Source organism: Colletotrichum abscissum (assembly GCF_030869225.1).
Source record: "Colletotrichum abscissum strain IMI 504890 chromosome Unknown Scaffold_21.1, whole genome shotgun sequence".
In the NCBI taxonomy this organism is placed as follows: Eukaryota; Fungi; Ascomycota; class Sordariomycetes; order Glomerellales; family Glomerellaceae; genus Colletotrichum; species Colletotrichum abscissum.
The window spans coordinates 742,763-765,314 of record NW_026850110.1 but is presented as its reverse complement, the minus strand read 5'-3'; the positions used below and the strand labels follow the sequence as shown (position 1 = coordinate 765,314).

General features: G+C 53.3%; 7 protein-coding genes across 7 annotated transcripts; 2 read left to right on the top strand and 5 right to left on the bottom strand.

Annotated features, from left to right (window-relative positions):
- Window positions 1-425: 425 nt before the first annotated feature.
- Window positions 426-551, bottom strand: CABS01_09160 (uncharacterized protein; the record flags this gene model as incomplete). Its single annotated transcript, XM_060542517.1, has 1 exon — window positions 426-551. One exon carries the CDS (start codon window positions 549-551, stop codon window positions 426-428), a length of 126 nt encoding a protein of 41 aa, XP_060400798.1.
- Window positions 552-1,787: 1,236 nt separating this feature from the next.
- Window positions 1,788-3,641, bottom strand: CABS01_09159 (uncharacterized protein; the record flags this gene model as incomplete). The annotated part of the gene is made up of 4 exons (XM_060542516.1): window positions 1,788-1,816; window positions 1,871-2,224; window positions 2,478-2,670; window positions 2,916-3,641. 4 exons carry the CDS (start codon window positions 3,639-3,641, stop codon window positions 1,788-1,790), a joined length of 1,302 nt encoding a protein of 433 aa, XP_060400797.1.
- Window positions 3,642-8,769: 5,128 nt separating this feature from the next.
- Window positions 8,770-9,243, bottom strand: CABS01_09158 (uncharacterized protein; the record flags this gene model as incomplete). Its single annotated transcript, XM_060542515.1, has 1 exon — window positions 8,770-9,243. A coding segment is annotated over one exon (474 nt), but the record flags the coding sequence as incomplete, so codon positions are not given.
- A 41-nt stretch (window positions 9,244-9,284) lies between these two features.
- On the bottom strand, window positions 9,285-9,512 carry CABS01_09157 (uncharacterized protein; the record flags this gene model as incomplete). The annotated part of the gene is made up of 1 exon (XM_060542514.1): window positions 9,285-9,512. The coding sequence occupies one exon, from the start codon at window positions 9,510-9,512 to the stop codon at window positions 9,285-9,287; it is 228 nt and encodes a 75-aa protein (XP_060400795.1).
- A 1,613-nt stretch (window positions 9,513-11,125) lies between these two features.
- CABS01_09156 (uncharacterized protein) lies at window positions 11,126-11,770 on the bottom strand (the record flags this gene model as incomplete). Its single annotated transcript, XM_060542513.1, has 1 exon — window positions 11,126-11,770. The coding sequence occupies one exon, from the start codon at window positions 11,768-11,770 to the stop codon at window positions 11,126-11,128; it is 645 nt and encodes a 214-aa protein (XP_060400794.1).
- A 7,854-nt stretch (window positions 11,771-19,624) lies between these two features.
- Window positions 19,625-20,161, top strand: CABS01_09155 (uncharacterized protein; the record flags this gene model as incomplete). The annotated part of the gene is made up of 2 exons (XM_060542512.1): window positions 19,625-19,767; window positions 19,831-20,161. Coding segments are annotated over 2 exons (474 nt in total), but the record flags the coding sequence as incomplete, so codon positions are not given.
- A 114-nt stretch (window positions 20,162-20,275) lies between these two features.
- Window positions 20,276-20,849, top strand: CABS01_09154 (uncharacterized protein; the record flags this gene model as incomplete). The annotated part of the gene is made up of 2 exons (XM_060542511.1): window positions 20,276-20,419; window positions 20,646-20,849. 2 exons carry the CDS (start codon window positions 20,276-20,278, stop codon window positions 20,847-20,849), a joined length of 348 nt encoding a protein of 115 aa, XP_060400792.1.
- Between the last annotated feature and the right edge of the window lie 1,703 nt (window positions 20,850-22,552).

Sequence of the window (22,552 nt, the reverse complement as noted above, 5' to 3'; positions counted from 1 at the left end):
GCACCGCACCTATGTCCTACCACAAACAACCCCTCATTCACATCAACGTAAGAATAAGCAGCGCCACTCATCCATCCCCATGTCACCACGGCTCCCACACACGCACACACACATACTCTTCCACACACACACACACTCATGCACACGCGAGCAAACCGACCGACCGACCGACCGACTCCCGTAGCGTCAGTTACACATAGATCCTTTCTCTCCGAGCCAACCTACTAAGCCAAAACCCAGCTTAGCTTCCCTCCCCCGCTCCTCCCCTCCCCTCCATTCCCCTCCCTCCCTCCGCCCCAGCCTGCCTTACCTACCAGCGCTAGCTGTCCCAACTCTACACTAAAACCGTTTGGCGAGAAAAAAAAAATCCAACACCAACACCAACACCAACACATTGGGAACGAACCAACAAACCACAAAAGATCCTAAACCTGAACCCTTGTCTCTTTTTCCCCGCGAAATCCTTGTCGACCATGCATGTAAGAAGTGCAATGCCGCTTGATGAAGAAAAATAAAACTAGGCTTGCAAGGGGAATGGTGCTACCAACCATTACGCCCACACTTTGCCATCTGCGTCATTAGACGAGGGTTCAACGATATATCCTTGCCCCCCCCCCCCCTTCCCCTCCCCCAAAATGGCAATTCTGCAACAATTCAATTTGGCTTTCAGCTTCTTTCAGCTTTCAGCCTCACTGTACACACGGTGTTCGTCCAATTTTGACTCCTTGGTTTTTGTCATTGCAGGTTTGGGTAATTCATCACCACTCACAGCTTAGTTGTGCTCAGTTGTGAGTTACATCACGAGTCAGACTGCCATGTAGGTATGTAGTGCTGTGAAAGAGGTGTATTTTCTCAAAAATCTTTTACATTTCCTTTTCCACCGCGAAAAAGCAAATCAACTGTCAAACGCATTCTGTCGACGCCCTGAACGTCCGTGTATGTATAGGTATCTCGGCCACTCCAAAGGTCCGTCCTTGCCAATCCTGTGCTTTCGCCCTCTACCGAGAAAAAAAGTCCCCATTTTCCGAAAATCCTTATCGCCATCCGAGAAGAGCAGCTCCCTCGAGGGACCCAAGTCTTGAAAAGGAAAAAGGTATCGTCTGCAAAGGATGGAGAGTTGGGGCGTCGATCGTGCTGAACCCCCCAGGCATCAGGCCGGTCGTCCTTTTCCCAATCATCACAGAGCATCTTTGTCCTCGATTGCTCGGGGGTAAGACTGCTGTGAGATCAATGCCGAGCCCGTGACGTCTTTCAGATCGGAGCCGGTTTGCGCCCATGTCAAGAAACCCTCTCCAAACTGAGACCATAAATGGCCAACCAAAGCGAGCCTCCACCCGTTTCGTCAAATCATGACCCCTCTCAACCGTTCTCGTAAATGCAGAAACCACACCGGTCCAAGGAAAAAGCCGTTGCCCAATGCATCATCTTATGTGGGGAAAAGAAAACCGAGGAAGAAACATCAGCATCGCATCGCGATGTCAATGATCAAGCCTCAGACGGGTGTGCCTGAGGCGCCTGTGAAAATGTTGGTAACGCATCGAAACCATGCTGTGCGTGTACTCGATCGAAACGTGAAAATCCCAAAGCCATCAAGTGGCGGATATCGCTTCGTAAACCAGAATTTTGCCGCGCGTCTAGTAGCCGAAAGAAACGAAGTTGAAAGTTCGTAGTATAGACATTTACGGATGTGCGGCTGTCGTCGTGTGAAAGGGAACCCGATAATGTACAAGCTCATCTCCTCTTTCATCATTACGGTTGGGTCCTTTTCGTTGGCGTATCAGCCGTCCTCAGTGGCTTGAAGCCTGAGCACCGTTATCTGCCTATACAGTTAGTTGGCCGAGGTCAGTCACACGGACGATTCGAAACTCACGTGAGTTGTACATGCTCTGGTTCGGCTGGCCGTAGGGAGACTGAGGTTGGTAGTTGGCCGAGTACATGTGGGAGCCATTGTACTCGGGCAGAGGCTGCTGCGCAACACCTCCAGACGGGGGCGCAGGGTACTGCGAAGGCTGATATCCGATGGGCGGCAACTGGACCTGGCGACCAGGCGCGTATGCAGAAGCTGACGATGAGCCGTCGGGTGCAGACTGAGGATCACCTGAACCGTTCTGGGCAGCGGCCTGTGCAGCGGCCGCAGCTTGACGCTGACGTTCGTCCTCGGCCTTGCGAGCGGCCTCCTCCTCCTTCTTACGTTGCTTCCATTCCTTGCGAATTTCCTTGAACTCTGTTTCCCATAATGTTAGCCTCCGTGAATTGCGACAAGAGTGTCTTGACGCGTTTATCGTAAGTTTGTCGCGGACACTAGGCCATGTGCATGGATGGCACTGGGTCAAACAAGCGAAAAACCGCGGCTCGCTAAACTGCGGGATGTACGACGCTAGTCCCGCGTACCGCTTGGCAGCGTGAACGCGAACGCGATTTCGACAAAATTCGCCACCAGCAACGACTCGGGATTCAGATTGTGCAGCAAAACGTACCTTCAGGTGTTCTCTTCTGTCCGTGAGACTGCATTGTGACGTGTGCGTTGAGATGGTTCAATGTGCCATAAGCCTTCTCGCAGCCATTCCAGCCGCACTTGTACATGCGCTCAATCTCCTCATATCGTCGACGGGGTCGCTTGTGCTGCTGGGCACCGGGAATTGGAACGAAAGAGTATACCTGGTTGCCAAACTGTTACGTCAGTACACTGGTTCCTCCATTGGACGACATTTCGCGCGTGTGCCAGTCTCCGACCCTGCGCCAACGGCCGTGCTGCCAAGTTAGTTCTGAAAGAACCCCCTCTCTTTGGATGGTTGCCTCTCAGATCCTGCAGCGCAGAGCACTGCTCGGATGAGTTACCGTAAATAGAGTCGGCGCAAACTTTTCCTCCTGACGCGCTGGCACACCTGAATTCATCGCCTGCTACCTTCACTTACCTGACTGGGTCGTCCCTGAGGAGGGGCAGAGCTCGGTGTCGGGGGAAAGACGTGGCTTGCGGGAGTCAGGGGACCGGCGCTGTGTTGGCCGTAGCCGGTCCAATCGGGACGGGGTTGGTAGGCGGGATGCTGGTAGGAGTGCGACATGTCTCCGGGGGGAGGACCGTAGGGAGAGTGTTGTCCGTACGCGTAGGTAGGACTCGGCGCCGCTATCGACGGATCTATGGGTACATCGTGGTCAGACTTGGCCAGAGGGACCTGATGGTTACGGCCATCTTGCTGGGGCAAAGACGGACTGCTTGCTTGTTGCGCCATGCCTCCGCTGCCACCGTTGTGGTTGCTAGCAGGATGGTATGATCGCTGAATGTGTTCAGGGAAGGATCCTGACCGCGCAGAAGGCGGGTAGACGCTGTACTCGGAGGTGGGCGTCGCTGAGGTAGAGTAGTTGCTGGGGCGAACCTCTTGTTGGGTCGCGTATTGCGCAGCAGATGCGTGATCTGCAGATGAGCCTTCAGAACGGGTGTCGCCGCAGTTGCTTGGGTAAGGCGAAGGCAAACCTGACTGCGAGTACTCGGTAGCACTGCGTTCCATAGAGGTGCTGAGCGAAGTCAGGAGCGAGCTGATGGCAGCGGCTTCTGGGCGGGAACCTCCAAGCTGTGGCGAGCCTGAAGAGAGCAGTGATGCGTGGTTGTCAACGAACTGGTGTTGCGTTGGGACCAAGAACATGCTACAGTTCAGAGGAACGTCTTGGGTCGCGAAGAATTGGCCGGAGAGTCCTTAGTTCTCAAGCCAACGGGGAAATGGTTCGCAGGTTCGTGGTAGGCGGTTCCTTTTCTCTTCTTTTCCGGATGCAAGAGCGGTCGATGGGATGGCTCAGGAAGCGGTCTTTCAAGTAGCGGGAGCGGGTTGGGCTTGCACTTGAAGAACGAAAAGAAGGATAATGGAAGAAGTAATAGTAGTAGTAGACAAGTGATGTCGGGAGTGAAGTGAGACTTGAGGCGGCGCGACGATGGTGTATAAAGATGGCGGCCAAGATAGCGCGGGCCACCCAAGGGCTCGGGTTTATGGTTAAATGGGGATGTGATGACAACAAAGTCGCTAGCCACGGCCCTGAGCGAGGATCTCTCAAAGTGGCAAGGATAGCGTTGTCTTTGCCAGATCACGGAAAGGACGCCTCTTTTTTTTTTCTCTTTCCTCTGGCTCTTACTCGCTTTGGCTGAGAAAGAGGTTGACGGTATTGCCTGGGGAGAGCGACACTAAAATAGTGCGCTAAGTAGTAATGGATGGGCTGGGCTCTCCGCTTGAGTTCAGGCCGAGCGAGTCCTTAGCGTCTGGATCGGAGATAGGACAGGGGTGGGAAGGCCCACGAGCTGGGTGTGTGTATGGAACCTGGGCCAAAGGCGGCGAACAGTGCCGTAGGCGTATGAGAGGGTAGGTACTCCGTACACCGAGGAGAGGGAGACTAAAGGTTGAGTGGGGTTGGCGAGGAGGATGGGATGTCGAAGGGTTCCTCTTTGCGTATAGCGTAGGGTGTGCCTCTTCTTTGATCGGGGTTGGCGTATGTCTGGATTTGGCCTGGTGTAGAGGTCGGGACCTGACTTGACGAGATGGCAGATGGGAGTCCCGAGAAAGCAACTGACTCTTGTCTGATCTGGCTGGCGGGATGCAGGAGACTGTGGGATGCAGGTGCTGCAACGCAGAAGAAGCGACTGAGCGCGGTGTGCTGCAGTGCGGAGGAGGGTGGTGATGAGTTGGGTGATGCGTTGGTTGGTGCAGGAGCAGTGCGCACTCACTCACACGCAGCAAGAGCGAGGAGAATCTGGTACAGCCAGCACAGCTTTCGACAGGCTGGGTGAGGTACGGTAGTGTCGTGTCGGGTGATAGAGAGAGGTGTAGGAATACTCCGTAGACTGTATGTACGGTAGCTAAGGTAGCTGAGTGGAGGGTGCTGATGCTTCGATGCTCGTGCGGTAGGGGGGCGTGGTTGACCTTGGCCTTGGTACGAAAGTAGGTACGTAGTCTACGGATACTGGAGGGCGAGATGGGTGGGTGAGTGGGCTGGTGGGCACGAGTGGTGGCGGAGGGTGGATGCTCCTTCCTCTGGTCTTTCCGACTTTACTCGACTTGACGACGTCGACGAGTGAGGTACGTGCTCGTGCTGCCGCTGCCGCTGCCGAATGCTGGAAGCAAAGAGCGTGCGTGCGTGCGTGCGTGTGTCTTGCGTAGTGCGGTTTTCCCGTGGTGCTAGTCAGAGGAAAGAGAAGTAGCGCGCGCGGGCGGAGCGTGTGAGTGTGTGTATGTGTGTGTGTAGTGAGATGAAAGAAGAGCGAGATGAAGATGGGGTAAATTTTTTTCTGTTGTCGAGTGAGCCTCTCTTCCTCTCTGAGTTCTGGCGCGTCTGGTCTTTCTTTCTCTCTTTCTCCTTCTCGCTCAGCTCGGTGAAGCACCAGTGTGTGGGAAATGTGAAGGGGGAAGGCGAAGCTAAGGAAGGGGGTAAGGGGGTAAACCCAATGAAGGTTTATGACGAGGGGAGTTCGATCTTAGCGCCGTTCCCGGGAGGAAGACGAATTTAATACTTGCGACGGAAGAGGGATAGGAAGAATGGGGTAAGCTTGAGAGAGAGGAGAAAGAGAGAGAGAGAGAGAGAAATAATGGAACGCCTGAATGACGGGTCAGCGCGAGGGCTGATTTGCAGCAGGTGGAGACGCGTCGACGGGCCTGTGAGTGTGCGGTGGGCAAGGATGCGTTGGAGAGTGGAAGGATGAAGGGTGAACCGTGAAGGGGGTGAAGACTGGGAGTGAAGGGGTGAGTGAAAGTGATGGACGAGTGAGGTGGAAGGGTGAAATCCCGGGAGACAGACACCTCCAGACTCCAGACTCCAGCCTTCAGCTCCAAGTCGTGGGTATGGTTGCCTTTTCCAAGGTTGTTGCTCTTGCCCTGCCCAATTGGCAATGCTTACACTACAACCCAGAGGCCAGAGCAGAGGGGGGCCACCTTCCTCTGTACCTTGTCTACGTATAAGATAAGGTGTCAGGTATCTACGGAGTACGGAAGTATCAGACTGAGCAGCAAGGGCAGCAATTATTGGGATACCTAGGAAATGGAAAATTGACGACGAGACTGCTCCGAAATGTAACTGGGCAGACGACCGAGTCTGGGGGAGTGCGAGCAGTGATTGGTGAATTGGCACAAGATGGGCATGGAAAACACACACCCAGAACTTCAGAAGAGGAGCCGATCAAGCAACAGGAGGGCGAGGTGAGCTTTCTTTTTTTTCTTCTTTTTTGGCATTTGTCCTCTCCGTCTATCCTCCAGATCTTCCTGTCTCCGTAACTAGGCATTTCCCTTTCTCTACTTTCCTTTGCAAATGCCCAATTGCAGATAGAAGGATAATAAACATGTGTGAGGAGTAAGGACTCAGGAGTATAAGGAGCAGAGACCAGGAGGTACGTATCCTCCGAGGTACAGACGAGGTCGTCAGTTGTATCATCGTCGTCGTCAGTCGTCGTCGTCCCTCGTCTTTGAGGTATGTGAGTTGATAGGTGACTGCAGCCGTGAAAGATGGGAAGAGCATGCGCCCTGTGAAGGTGGGTGTGAAAGAAGGCTGCAGTCCCAGCGACACGGTGTAGAAGTCGGTACGTACCGATACCCCTATCACAAAATCTTGGAGACTGGAGATGTCCCCCCAAAGTAGATAGGCGACAGGTGAGAATCATCCATGTGCTTTTCCTCTGTCTCCCACAGGGCTGCTTGCGTCGGGACCGGGGGGGTGAGGTAAAAAGGTGAGGGTGAGGTTCAGACTTCACTGCTCGCTTTGCAGGGGTATGCCTCTCGTGCCTTCCTGGGAACTTTCCTTACTGCTAAAAGCATCCTGGCTGTATCCGCCCGTAGGAGGAAGACATCAAGAGCGTCTTTCGGTACGTAACTGCGTACTTTGTGCTGTTGGCTTCCAATTCTTTCTGCGGTACGGAGTACGTACCTACATACCTGCCTGTGGCCTACCCCTCCCCCCTCCTTCCATCGCAGTCGACACCCAAGGTAGATAGAAACACAGTACTACGGTAGACATTCGAGCCTAGTAGACAAACGTAGCTGGTAATCATACGAGTTGACAGGTGGCAGATGAGGTGGCAGATGGCAGGTGCTTCTAGGCCTTTGACCGCAGTGTCTGAAGATTGGTGTCGGCGCGGGCGCTCGCAATGTTACGCTACGGATCCCGGGTACAGGAGATGAATTATGGTGGTGGTGGTGGTGGTGGTGATGATGATGATGATGCCGATACTGGGGCATGATGAAAGTGCGCTTCGCAGCTAAACCACCTTGGGGACGCATGTCCTCTGCGCACTAACTCACTAGCTGAGGATCCCTTAGCTTGGCGACGCCGCTTTCTGGATGCCGGGACTAGCCAAAAGTACGGTGGCTTGACTGAATGACTTGAGACCTTGGCTGTGCGTATGGCGTCGCTTCTTCTTTCACTGCTTGCTTCGCGTTTTCTTGGTCAGCACCTCGATTCCTCATCCAGTCTTCCCATCCATTGGACGACGCTCGACTCCGACCGGAACGGGTGAAACGATCGAATCAATGAAATGACCAAACCTCCTTTCTTGTCTGGACTCTAGTCTCTGGACACTAGACTCCAATGACTCTAGATAATTCGCAACAACCTAGAGATTACTTGTCGCGTCGCGTGTCAGATTGATATTGCTCACCCACAGGCTCGATGAAGCTGTTTGCCGTTGAACTAACTGGCTGGAACGTGCGCCTTCCTTGCACTTATTTTGCTTGTCGTCTTAATAATCTTTGGTACCCCAATCCTCCTGGGATGCTCGTAGGTGCCGGGAAATTTGCTAATGCCCTTGGAATTCTATGCACGTAATGCTTATCGCCCATCAAAGAAGGAATGAGAAATGTCATATAATAATGATATTATTCGACCTGGAATTGACAGCATGTCGGGTCCAAGGTGTGGCCCGTGGAAAACCGAAACCCGAAAATCCCGATGAGAAAGATGACTTGGCTCCCGTGACCTATGTCTCGTTGGTTGTATCGAGTCGTCGACTAGGAACTCGGTCGATTCGAGTCAATGTCTACGAAAATCGCACAATGGCATTCGGTCTTGTTCTCGGCTCTCAGCGCGTGACGGAGTCTGCCGAGAAGAGTTGATTAAAGGATTCCACTGGAAAGAGCAAAAAGCTTCTTTTCTTTGCCCCCAACTTGGTCGCTACCTAGACCTAAAGATCGGGACCCCTTCCCGAGAGCTACCTATTGCAGCTGCCCGCTGTCGGATCCGCCGTCTTGACTCGCGAGCAGGGGTTGACGAGAAACATACAAACAAAGAACTACTGCGTGAGAGACGTCGATTACGGACAAATACCTGATTAGAGAGTATTGAACGAAACGTAACGTACCGTCTTGACTCTTCTGTACTCATCGAGGAAAAGTCCAGGATGCCGTGTGTCTATGGAATAGGATGGGTCGGCGATGACTTGCTCCGTGATGCAGCGGTCGGTGTGGATTTTTACTGGTATTTGGATTTCCATTTCTCAATGGAGGAATGATAGTTGAGACCGCCCCTCCCCTTTCACGACGCCACACCAAATGCTTGGAGAGAAGGGAACAAGATGGGTGGTGCCGGATGGCCCATTGTGGCCGAGGGTAGAAAACGCATTCGGGCCTGATCCTAGTCTTTTCGAGGACGTGAGCGCTCCGTACTCAATACGCAGTCATGATCGCTGTGCAATATCTTCCTGCACACGAAGAGCTGGTTAATAACAAAGGCGGCGGTCATGGTTGTGCAGGCCTGGCCAGCGAGCAAAGCCGCGTACGAAGGTAGGTAGCTAGCAGCAGCGGACCGTCAACCACCGCAGTTGAGAAAGCAAAGACTCAGAGAGCCACAGCCACGAGAGCGTGGCAGCCAGCGAGCAGGGCCCCAACCATGAGAATCGAGAGCCCTTGTTCCCTGCTCAACCTTTGGGATTCTTACGGTCGAGGTTCCCAGCGGATGGGAATCAAATAGTTGTGGCGGCGAAAGGGGGCGTGTGGCCGGTGAAGGGCGTGGCAAGCCATCTGACTGGCTGGCATGACATCCGCACGCACTCCCAAGACATGCTGTCCGCGGTACGGCACAGCCAGTCTCCAGAACACGACGACATGCCGAGCTGGATGCTGCACGACCTGCTTCTGCACCTCCGGATGCGTGGCACTCCCTCCAGACGGCAAATTCTAAGGCTTGGGCATGGTCTTGGCCATGATTTCGAGCAAGTTCAAAACTTGCGCAATGCCCTTTGCTCCTGAAAGCATGCCTAGGCGCACAACGAGTGTACCGTCTTTCTTGTGTCTTGTATCTCGTACAGTTAAGCGTAGGAAGAATTAGGATGGGGGTTGGCTGCGGTAGGTACAAATCGAATCGACCGTCTGCAAGCGCTCCAGGATGGGTTGATCTTGATCATGCGTATGGATAGCGCCAGGGAGAGGGAGACAAGCCGGCGACGGCTGGTGAGCCTGGGTCTTGCATAGGCAACCTGAAGTTTGGAAAAGGGCAGCGGGTAAGGTTCTCGCTACAGAGCTTGGTAAGTGTAGGCACACTATACGGCACATCACACATGGATGGGGAAGAAGGAGATAGAGCCAGAATAGGAGACTCACAGCCGCGTCGTCGCGGAACGGGAGCGCGGGCTGAAATGAGTGTGTGGTGTGTAGTAGGTAGGTGTGCAACTGCGGATCGACGTACCTCTGGTGGGCGGTAGGCGTAGGCATTCAACGTGCGCAACTGATGGTAACGTGTGCCTCGGTACCGAGCAAATAGCGCTCAAGCTGAAAGTCGAGTTTTTGGTAGGAGGGAGTCAGGGCAGGTCGAGGCACCAGCAAGCAAGGTCCAGGGCCGGAAGACCGCGGCCGCGGAGCTGAGAGAAGCGGCACCGAGGGTTGAAATTTTCCCTTCCCCTGGTCGTAGATGTGGTCCTTGTGGTGTGTGTGGTGTATGTGGTGTGCATTTGGGTGCCCACAGCTGGCTTGGGGTTCCCTGACGTTAGGTTCTGGGACTCTGGGAGGAGCCGCTGACGGTCTTTGGTGTGCGGCGTGGCCTAGGTGCCCTGCTCGTGCTGTGGTGGTCCATACCGGGAATTGAGATGCAGCCAGCTGGGCGCGAGGGAAATACCGACGAGTGGGACAGAGTGACGGTGTTCGTCTATGTACGAATACAGCTGCGGATCGTGATGAATTTTTGGGCGACCCTGTGTCCAAGGTACGTGAGCTGACGAGCTACAAAGCGAAGATTCTCAAACATCCACCTCACCTCCAATTGCATCAAGCATCTAGCGCAAGGAAACAGAGAATTGATAGCCAAGAGGAAGGGCAAAGGAGAGAAAGGGAGAAAGGAAAAAAAAAAAAGAGGGACCACCCAAGCGACAGGCATGTGAGGTGGGAATGTCGGATCTGGTGTGTGTTGCGGTAGGCAAGGCAGGTGGCCCGGCGGCGGCCCAGAGTGGGTATTCGCGGAGAGAGGTATATTTTTATATGGGGCTTGTATATGAACATTGACGCACACTGTACGACGCAGAGTTGCGAGGTCTCGTGAGATGGTCAAAGGGATATGTCGACTTCAGGCTGGTGCTTGGCTTTGGATTTGGGGACTTGGGAATTTGGGAAACTCGGGGGGGGCATGGATGCTGGGGTCTGCGATGAGAGAAGGTAGGAACGCGAGACGGTGGGGTCTTTCCTTCTCCTCTGGATCCAAAGTGGGCACCAAGAGCCTAGGCCCCAGAGAACAGAGATCTGCGCCATTTTTCTGCGCTAGCCTGATGGATGATGAAGTGGGTGGGAACTGGGAAGGAGTCCGTGACCGGGCCCACCTCCTTCTCTCTCTCTCACATTTTTTTTCCCTTCAATTTTTCCCCCCCCATGCCATCGACGAACCAGGTCGAGCGATGCAAGGTGAAGATTGATGCTCCCCCTCCCCTGCACCTTGCCTCGCCTTGGCTTTGAGGGCTTGGGAGGGGGGCTGATGTGCCGACTCTTCCATCTATCACTGGCCATTCAGCTTGATGCCCTTGTCGATCGTCGAGATGCTCAGTTACGGTTGCATTGGCATCTGCAGAAACATTGCCAACACCTGCAAATTTGGATATCCGAATCACCAAAACCCAAACCCGACGAGATGCACACGTCCCAGCGACCCAGACAGCCAGATGTCCCAAGTTGCAGACGGAAGCCTAGTGTAGATGCGTGGGGTACCTCGTTTGTGCATACATGTTCGCTGACCATGGCCAGAGACTATGCGTACCGTAAGGAAGCAGTACGAGCACTGCCGTCTCCCGAAGCCATTGTGCACTGTCGGATCCGTCATCGCCAACGCCGGGGCCGTCTCGGCACGGCAGCTGAGGAATGACAATTGCGATTGAGACTCGACTGCATCGGGCAAGGAGCAGCCGGTTGTCTGGACGCGTTCCCGTAACTTGTCCGTGTCCTCTTCCGACGGACAGAGAACAAAGAAAGCAGAGGCCGCCTTTCATGGTGCCGGCCAAGGGGGAGACATTGAAGAGGGACTTGCCGTGTGGTGCCCGCGATCTAGACTCCGCGAGTGTGGGACCCTGACTCGGGCGGAGTTGAGGGAATGCTTGCACTAGAGTCGATCCAGGTGGACGAAAACAGCATGGACGCCTCGGGGACTTCTGAGCCCGGCGTCTTGAACACAACACTAGCCCCGGCGTCCGTGACGGGGCTCTGCTACCAGAATATTCTCCGCCCGCGACAGAGATTGTGCTACCAAGTACGAAATACATACAACCGAGTGGATTCGGGTGGGTTGTGGATTGTGGCCTGTGGTCTGTGAGCAGCGACGAAATGGAAACCAACATTCCCTCCTCACCTGGTTCTGACACCGTCGGTCATTTGGCACTATCTCCTGGTCCGGTCTGGTGTACAAATGCTTGGCTACAGAATTCGCTCCGTTTCTGCGCTGTTGTCCTATCCGTACAAATGCTGCGTGGTCCTGTGCGTTTTCTCGTGAGGGCGGTAATAGCCTGCATGCAGAACCGCACTTTGATAGAGTTCTAGAGGTTTGTATAGTCACCGAGGATCTTGCTGGCACCTCGGTCGCGCTCAAAGGTTATTTTGGCGCGCCGGTCCAGGGCTTGGGATCAAACGGTGGTCTAAACTCTGGTCTGGCGATCACCCTAAGACTATGATGCTTAGGGGTTCGGCGGTTTCCTACACTTGATCTGTCAATTGGTGTGGAGCCCATAAGGTCGATTCCTGAGCTGCGTCTATAGACGGGGCTGCGACAAGAATAGCTGCTGATGGGACGAAGGCGTAACTTATTTTCTGGCCAAGCCTCGAGGATTGAATATCGGACGTTTCCAACGGCTTGGTGAACGCCTAGGTTGAAGGTGAGGGGCTCGGACTGTAGCAGAAGAAGCCACCATCGTATTTACGATGTAGAAATCTCGTCGATCAGCACACGTTTTATGGACGAGCCCCCTTGAGCTGACCAAGAGTGCGCCACCAAGAAACGGGCATGAATGGTACAAGAAAGATTCCATCCACTACACGAGAGTCACAGTCTCGTCTTGATACTCACTCTAGAGTCTGCAGACAAATTCCCCTGAAGCGATATAAGTTGTAAGCCCTGTTGCTTGAGACGGCACATGTCTCCTTACACAAAGTGTCTGATGTCGAGCTTGTCCCTGTCACCCACCAGTAGCTCGGGGGCTACCTTAGCGTTTTCCCCGCAAGTTCGACTTGTCAAACGATTCCCCAAGCTAGGGCCTAGGTGTGCGCTGGTGTTGGTGCAGACACGAACGCTGAGGCTGGCTCATCCTGTCTCGAGTTTCCCATCCACCAGGAGCGTGTGATCGAGCGAGACGCGACGCGACGTAGTCGAGGTAGCTAGTGATGATTGAACGTGTGGACAATCAGGAAGACGACAGCACTGGAGAAGGCAGCTGGATACAGCTAGCCTGGTGACTTCAATCTATCCGTGCCTCTCAATGCGAACTTTGAAGCTCGTGTCGTCTCTGCAATCTTGAAATCTAGATCTTGGGAGGTAGGCTTTTTGACGCGAGTGCTAAATTCCGATCGTTTTGCCGAAATTCGTCAAGGAATAGTCCCTTGCTTCGCAGCGAAGCTCAACCTACGATGGAGTCTCGGGGGGGGGGGGGGGGGGGCCCCCCTTGGGGGAGGAAACCCCCTTATTTGGGGGGGGGGAAAGAGAAACCGACCGCGGCAGGGGGGGGGTAAGGGGTCCCAACTTGTTAAGGAGGGGGCCTTGGGGGAGCCGGGGGTTTGACAAAAGACAAACAAACACCGTTTGGCTTCCCATTTGGGAGGGGGGGGTTTTCTGGGGGGGAGGGGGGGAGAATTTGCGTGTAGGGAGACAGAGTACACGTACCGCGTCACGGGAGTGATAAGGTGTCACACATCGTTAAGACGAGGTCCTTGGGGAAGCCGGAGATTCGACAATCGACAATCGATACACGTTTGGCTTCCAATTCGTGAAGGGTGGGTTTCCTGGAGAGCAGAGGGTCAGAATTCGCTTGGAGAGAATAGCCTCGGGGATGAGGGCTGTTTGGTGCTAACTGGAAAGGCAGCTAGCGGCATCCGCTTCCTCGATTTTGGAAATGGGGTTTTCCCTTCGCTTGTGCATCCCCCTGTCATCGGGCACCTCAAGGCCGGGCGACTTCGCGAGGAGACGACGGACGGACGGGCCACCCCTCCACGTCGACTTTGTCGCAGCTGAGATCTGCCGGGGGCGGATTTACCAGGAATACCGAGCCAAACGCGAGACGGAGGGGGGGGAGGGGGCTCAGATGCCAGGGTTTGAAGTCGACCAGATTCGAGGTTTTCTGTTTCTGTCCTCCATAGTCCGTATTTCGCATTGCGTGGTGCACTGCACGGCTTTGGTGAGGTCCAGTCCTGGTCAAGCGCTCAGTCAATGAAGTCAGAGGAAAAGGGGGGCAATTGGGGGGTAAAAGATGGGAAGGGGTGGCCCAGCCCTCCAGGCAACCTTTATTGGGTTCCTTGCAAGGAGCTGCAGCATCCAGCTTGCCCTGCATCCCATCCATGGGAATGTCCCCCCTCCCCTCTCCTTTTCCCCTCCGTACCCTCTACCTTGAACCTCGCCCTCCACCATGTCAATCACCACAGTGTGCTGCTTCCCCCGCCCTGTTTGTAAGGTCGGTAGGCTGTAGCCCACTAGTTAGTTCCCTTCTCCTTGCTTCAGAAAATTTCCAGAGGGCTGGAGCACCGGGAGACCCTGAACAGCTTCCCAGAAACCCAAGCGACTTGGTGTATGTTCACTACTACGTACGGATAGAGAGCAGGGGATGTGATGTGAGGGCTTGTTCCTTTTCCCTCCTGGTTACCCCTCGCTTAATTGTGACAGCCCGCGACCCTGTATGACTGCGGCGGCGAGCATTCGACATTCATACCTTGCCATCCAGGTTAATTTGCACTGCAAAATGATGAGAAGTGGGTACTCCGCGACTCCATACCAAAGATGCCTTCCAAGACAACCAAAAGATGCATGCGGAGTCGAAAATCGGAGGAGGCGGATACTGGGCAGTAACAATGGCACATATCAATTACACATGCCTCGGTGGAACTGAAAACAAAAGTGCAGTTATCCAAAATTGAGGTGGGACTTTGGACAAGAAGCATCCATAAGGTACTCCTTCCGTACGGAGTACTGTGAGAATGGAAGGGCTGGAACTTGCAAGCGAGTACGGGTAGTGACTGCTCTTGCCGAGTAACAACGGCGATGGCGACGGTGACGGTGAAGGTGGACGGACGACCGTGGCACGGCCTCGGCCGGAAGTGGCCGCTGGGAAGCGGTCGTGCCTCCTCTCGGTGAGCTCGCTCTAAATCGAGGTGAGGGCTACTTCCACGGGCATGTAGCCGTCCACGTCTGATTGGATCAGGTCATCATGCACTTCAACCATTTATGGCACTTTCCTGGGCAGTCCTCCATGTGTACCACCGTGCCACCTCCCCATGAAGCAGGCGCCCACGGCACCTTCAACTTTGGTATGTTACTACCACTTGCTTGCGGAGTAGGTGCGCAGCACAATCGCTTTGGCGCATAGATGCCCACACACTTTCCACGTTACAAAAGTAATGCCTTTCGTGCCTTCCAACTCAAGAAGTACCTCGCATACCTCCTACCTAAGATACCTTGAATTAATTGTACCTGAGGCAGAACTCTTGTCAGCTGGTGAAATGGAATGGCAAAAAGGCAAGTACAGTAATATGTACTCTGCAAGCACTCATCACTTTTGTCCTTTCCCGAGCTCAATTGTTGCAGGAGCGGAGAAGGAGTGCTTCCAGTTGTCTTCACGTTTCCTTCCATTTGCTTTCGAATCTGAACCTGCCAGGTCCCATTTCTGCCAGTGGCGGGACCTCGGGGAAATCCCTCAGTGACATTTGCATCCCGTTATTCTTGGGTCATTCTTTCCCGCCGTGCCCGCCGCCTCTCGCCCGCTTCGCCACTCGCCCAATGGAACATACATCCTCCCGCCAGTCCTTCCTACCGACGGAGTATCTTACTGCGTGTTACTACGGACTCTGAGTGTGCACCCACGCATGCCACGGCACCTTAGTTGCGCACCTCAGTCTGTCATCTCCCGACTCCCGATTCCCTGCTTGCAAATCAACAACTTAACCGCCACCTACCGTTGCAATGCCTGCGCCCTGCCTGTCTCCATGTTCAAATCATCGTCTACGAATACGTGTTCGACTTTCGACCTCGAGACTGTCTAGCCGCCCCCCCCCTCCCGGTCACTGGGATGTTTACGCTCACAGTCACACCTCTCACCGCTCACTCCACGACCGAGTCGTTCGGCGTCCGATACGAATTTGATCCCCCCCCCCGGTCCTGCAAGCAATTGAATGCGTTACAAATTACAATCATCACATCACAATTGCCGCCGTTGTCGCCGCTGTCGCTGCTGTCCATATGCTGCTGCCCTTGCGAGCTTGCTTGCTATCATCGCTAGGCTCACCAACAATTCGGGCTCCTTTTCTACCCATAACCTGCACGCTACCGACCGACCGTCCCTCGTCCAGGCATGTCGAGACAGCCTTGCCCAAGTCAATGCCAATGTGGCCGTGGCTCCTACAAAAGCGCCGGCGTCAGCGCCAGCCCAGGAACCGACGCCAATGTGCTTTTAGGGCTACTGTGTGCTCAAGAAGCTCAGGTCCCCCAATCCCCAATCTATGGGCTATACTCGAATGAACTAGGCAAATCCCGACACCCTGGTTTGGGGGTTCACCAAGAAACGCAGCCCGCTGCTAGAGTGATCTGTCGCGAAGGTTAGGGCGTCGACAGATCTCAAGCGACCCAAACCGCTGGGATTCGACTAAGCAAGCGTTAATGCCCCTGAGGGGCACAGTGTCTGCTTCTTCTCCAAAGTTGTTGGTCGCCCCCCCGAAGGAACGGGAACCAGTCCAAAACTAAACCAAACCAAACCAGTCCAAAGGCCGTTTTCTCTCGCCCTTGACCTCGCACCTACATACCTACCACGTCCCTACAGAGTACATGCACCGTCTCCGTACACACAAGCCCGTACTCTGTATGGATGCTCAGCGCCAATTCATCCTCGGGACGACCACCAAACGTGCTAGCGGCGATGTGTACATGCTTGCACGTTTGTTCCAACGACAAGCCGTCCGGCCCAGTGTTCCGGGACAACTAGCTAGTCACTGCGCCGCCCTAAGTCACGATCAGCAAGAGCCTCCATGAAGTTGGTGTACGGATACACGAGGAAATCAGCCGCCCAGAATTTACTCCAGCATGCAACATGTCAACATGTCAACTTTTGACATGGAGGCGTACGACTTTGGCTTCCTTTTGCTACGCACGCTCAACTGTCAACGAATCCAACCAGCTGCGACCAGTCAAAGCGGCATATCATGCGCCGTCAAATATCCATCCGTACATTTCGCCCGAATAACAAACTCGACAGCGGCAAGCGCCCGTCAGCCCGCAGCCACACTCCCCTCTAAGTACCTTGTTATTAAAGAAAGTTAATTCTTTCTAAGTCATAAGTACAAGAATATAGTTTTAATAAAATAATATAGTACCTACCTAGTACTTAAATTAAAATACTTTTTTAAGCTCGCTATAAAAAAAAGATAACTATATTACTAACTACTTACTATTGAGGTTCGTAACGCTATAGCTTTAATTATAATAGCTTCGTTTATAATAAGTAAAAAGTCTAATTATAAGTCCTTTAAAAGCCTCTCTTTAAAGGCTATAAGAGCCTCTAAGTTAAGTTAAAATACTTACTAAAATATTAATAACTAAACTAACCTTATAATAACGGCTTTAATAAAGAAACTAAGAGACGAATTAAGAAATAACGTTAGAATCTTTATTAATATTAGGTACGATTTATAAAAAGTAGTAACGCGGCCGCAGAGTATTAATAATATATTTTATATTAAAAAGACTATTATTAATACTAACGAAATAAATAGGGCCGTATTAATATAATACCTCGGCTTCCTCTTATAGCTTAAGGATAATCGCTTTAAATAGTATTAAAAATTTATTAAAAAGCTCTCTTAAGTACTCCGGTATATCTATTACTATCTCTATAATAATAAGACTCCCGGCGCCTATATATAAAAGTAAGTTACTTATTTTTAAATAGTAATACTAGCTTATTAATAAGCTATCGAAACTACGATTTTAGCGATCCCTTAACGAGGGAGAGGGTAAAATAGAGGAAAGGATAGGTAAGAAAAGGGTTAAGATTAAATAGTACGGAATTCGAGGGTAGGGTAGCGTCTATATGTACTACGGCAATCCTCTAGTAATGCAAAACGATGGAGTTAAACAGTGGCCACACTCCCCTCAGCCGTCCAAACACTTCGTTCTCAGAATTGTCACCGTCATGACGCACGGTGTCGGCATCATCCTTTGCATCGATCTCAATCATGCGTCCCTATGAATCACGAATTTGGCAACCAACCGTAATTTCCCCGACACCCAAAGCAGGGCCGGCAACCGCTTTGCCCGACGACAAGTTTTTCCAACGGTACCAGTCTCTTTGCGTCCTTTTGTTTCTATCATACACCCGGTTTGTTCCGGCGCATAATTTGACCCTGTTCCGACTGAGGTATCACTCCGTAGCTGGCGTATTATCACCGTCAATGGGTGAACGAGACAGCAACAGCAGGAGGTTCCCTCATACACAGCTATACTCATTACAGCCATGCGAAAAGGGCAAATGATAAAAACGACATTTAGACAGGATAGACCCATATTGGGTCGCGGATTCCAGAGGAACACGAGAAGTCGGGACGAGGTCGCGCGGATACCTCGGGACGACAAGCAGCAGGACAAGGTCATCAGACCCAAAGTTTCTGACCGCATTATCCATGCCGTGATTCCAATTGCCTGAAGTATGCAGCTCAGGAATAACAGCCACTCCCAGGTCTACTCTACTCCTCTTCCCTTGGCTAACATCCATGTCGGCCGCTGCTGGTTGGTCGTCTCACTACCGCACTTTTCTCTCTTGCCGTCGAATCTATCTGGACAGCTGCCAGTAGAAAATAAAAATAAAAAAACCTGAGCTTACCTTGGCCCTGGCATGGCTGGATTCCTACCATGCCCCAGCGGACGACCGAATATCGCTGCAACACTCAGTTAGACCAGACTGGATCGATGGGACAGAAGCCAGTCACCATAACGTCTACGATTTTGGGGCCTGCCTACCCCTCCACGCCCTCCTCGCATGGGCCTGGGATTCTGCTCGCACGTCCCTTGTCAAGCTCAAATACCACCTCAGCGAGGCACTCCACGTGCAGACTAAAACTTTGTACGCCCCCGATGTCTGCACTCTGGTCGATACTGCCTCACGTGGAAGTATCCACTGATGTGCAGACCATGCCGTTCGGAGCACGACAGTCCTACCGTCCAACCCACGCCATAGGACAATGGCTTGACCCTGTCCAACTATCGTATGAGCGCCTACGAACCGTCTCGCCTGGACAAGCCCATGTCAGCAGCTATCGTGGACTGTCGCATATCTTCGTGGACAATGTTGCACAACCGCAGACAATACTCAATTAGAGTTGTGCTGGCAACGAGTTACTGGTTAATCGTTTCCGGTGCTATTGATGAACGCCGTGAGCGTCGTTGCAGGGCAATGAGGAGAAGAAGATGGCCCAAGACTAAGCGTGGCTAGACAAGGTTGTCATCGTGCTAACCTCACAGCCGCAAGGTAATATCGCGTGGTACCTCGATTTACCTTCGCGTCTTTATCGCGGATAGCGGGCGGCTTGAAGGCTCGAAGCGGTTCTTCATTCGATTTCGGTTTTGGTCGCTGCCGTACTCCGTATGCTTTCCTCCTCATTTCCTTTCTTATCATCCCCTGCCTGGTCCTGTACGACTCCCCTCTTTCTCTCTCTCTCTCTCTCTACCTAATTCTTGACAAGCTTGTGCCCTCTTCTGATCCCTCGCCGCACAACTTCCCAGCCAATATCGGAAGCACACCTCGGCAGCAAGGATTTTTCTCCATCAAACAGGCCCACCGATGGTTAGAACGGGGTCACTTTCGGCTGTTCTTTGCATTTCGGGAGACCTTCGCGTCTGTCATTTGATGCCCAAGCCAGAGGGGGGATTTTGAGTTTTTCGTGAGGCTGGAACCAATCTCGCAGCATGCAGCATTGTCCTCACAGGGCAAGTGTCTTGCTCACACCGCCTTTCTGCCTCTTTCAGGCTGCAGAACGAGAGGTTGCTAATTCGATCGAATACGGGTGGATCTTTTGATTATTACTCGGATTCGAACAATTCACCGGCAGAATTCGACCTCGGCCGTCTTCTCCCCATCGATATCTGGTCAGCTCGGTACGGAGTACGGATACTCATAATAAACAGATCATGATCGTTTGACACCATCTCGCAGTATAGAAGGGAAGGTGTGCACGGCCTCAATCAATCGGGATTCGATGCCACCGCGAATCGAATGGGAGAGCCATGCAGCATGCCAAGTGTCAGGCATCGCGGTCTGCATAACGCTGCTCTGGAAAGAACAAGTCCCGTGCACCAAAGGGATCAATTGATGGATATGGATCGCCGCAACGAGCAGGTGTCAGCACTCTTTCCAGCAAAGCCAAGAAGCAAGTTTCAAGGCTTGTCTGAGACATATGTTCCTGACTACGGATACCTGACTCCCAACGCTTCGAGGCTTGTGCAGCAGCTAGGGCAGAAGGGACAGGCGCCTCAAGTGCCGCTAAAATGATGATGGAATCATTGCCAAGGTTCAGAAACCAACCCGGAAAAGCGCCTCTTTCGAGCTATTCGACCGCAGACAGTGATCCCCAGTTGACGAGTTGCTCTAGCCGATACGTCTCACATGTTGCTGGACATTCCGCGAGGCCAGACCATCAGGGACATTGTGCGACAATGGCATATGGCACCCCTGATGGATGAAGTCATGAGGCCACCAGGCGGTCAGTCCCCCCCGGAGGTGTCGTCGCCTTCCTGGCAGCACCCGATGGTGTCAAGCAGAGTGCAGCCAATTTCAAGCCCCCAACGCGCAAGGATGCTTCATTCCCCCTGGTCGAATTGGGGTGGGTGGGTTGCGCTGGCTCAGCAGACAGTGACCAAGACATCAATTCTGGCACTGTGATCGCAACTGGCACGACCTGCATGTCCTTAGGTAACGCGCATGGATAAAGTGCAACCTGGATGCTGGGAAAACGGCTTATTTCACTCGCCGCCAGTTGGCCGAGTATCACACATCCACAGCGGCAAGTGACGACGGTCAAAAGCGGTGCGCGGGCCACGGCCAAGGAGACATGCGCATGTGGACAACAAGCAGACAGGCCATCAAGGGCATTCCCGCATGCCTCTCGCTGGTCGACGAAGGGCGAGTTGGCGGTGAAGGGACCACAGAGGAGAGTGGGAAGGCCGTGCATACCCGCTAGAGCCGGACGGCTGAGACGTCTGCCCTACGCCTACGGGAGAGGGAATGGGAACGAAGTGGAAAGGATTTCAAGGAGAAAAAGGCTCAAGGCTCCCGGCTCCAGGCTGCAGCCAATTGAGGCACCTATCACGATGGCTCCGCTGTTTACGCCGCGCCTATCAGCATCCGTGTGTACAAACATCCGGGAACAGTCGAGATCGGACGCGCCAGATTCCGAGAAACACGGCCGGCAGCGGAGCAATCCAAGTGGAGGTACGAGGCGAGGAGGCGAAAAGACACTCTGTCGGCCGGCAGCAGTGGGAAAGTCGATTTGCCCATCTCCCCATTTGCCGTGGGCCAATTTTCCTGGCAATGGTTCACATGGACATGAAGATCGGCCTCCTACTTCGGATCCACTACTTCAGCCGTCCATCCACGGGTACAGTACGGTCTACCTGATCATCTTCACCACACGGATCCAGACAGGGCTTACTTACACACGATGCGCACATGTCCACCCCAGCCAGACAGATGTCGATACTCGATAGTCTCTCAGGTAAGGCGGCCCTCAACACTCGGCTATCCCCATTGGGCCAATCCGCCTCGTTCGTGATGCATGGTTGTACATACACTGCAGTTCAACTTTATGATGTATCATCGTGCGAATTCCACGCGAGGGCAGATTCCTTTCCGCTATCCGGCCTGGTCAAGCTGGTCTAGGCGAGCGGCCCATCGAGCACCGCATCCCCACAATCAAACAATCCCTTGCAGCTATCGGTGCTGTCTTCGCTGCAAAACGTTCAGTGTATGGAGAAGATGTCACCGGGTGCTTCAGCTGCTAGCTAATGCGTGCGACGATGGGATACCACGGATACCTCCCCACGTTTACTAGCCCAGCGATCCGCCGCGATAATTGAGTCTATTACTTGGTAATCCTGCCACAAAGAGGAGTTGCGTCAGACTGGAGGAGGTGCGGCCAGAAACATTTCAAACCCCGCGAAAACAGCCTTCGATCAAGTCTACTTGCAGCGAAACTCACGAGTCGATGAGAGCATCAAACTCCTCCAACCTGGCTAGGGTTTCTTTCTTTACCAGCTCATATGACTACCTCACTATTGTAACTGGTCGTTCTGCAGATTGTCTTCTGCATCAACACCTCGGAACCTGACTCGCGACCTCACAGCAGTGGCTCGTAAGAGTGCTCATCTCACGCATAGTCAGGGATTTTTGCGCCCTGTCGATCGGCTGCTTCTGTTGCCTGCCATTGATCGACCAAAGACGCTCCACGCGCCCAGCCCTGAACGCGAAAGAGCGAGCTCCGGGCAATGATGATCACTGAAGAAACTTGCGCCTCCGCCAAAAGCCTTGAAATCCAAGACCGACGGGGCATCAATCGAAGATCGGTTACGTGCGTGCCGTAGACGGCGGTACTGGTCACGCTGAGTCATCATCTCGGCCGACTAAGCACATTCCCGGGTGGCGTGCTGAAATGTTTCTGCGTCTAGCGTTCGGAGGACAACCGAGAAACCAAGTACGGCGGTCCTTTCGAGTACTAAGGACGCATGCTGCGTGCCATGGCCATCTGCATTAAGGCCGTGTCCAATCAAATTGGGCAATTCATGCTCGACCGCATGGCACATGATGAGTTCTGGCTGCGGGCAGGCGTAGGCAAGCGTGGCAGGCTGGCACGGCTGGTCACCACACGGCCTATTTGGACTGGTGTCG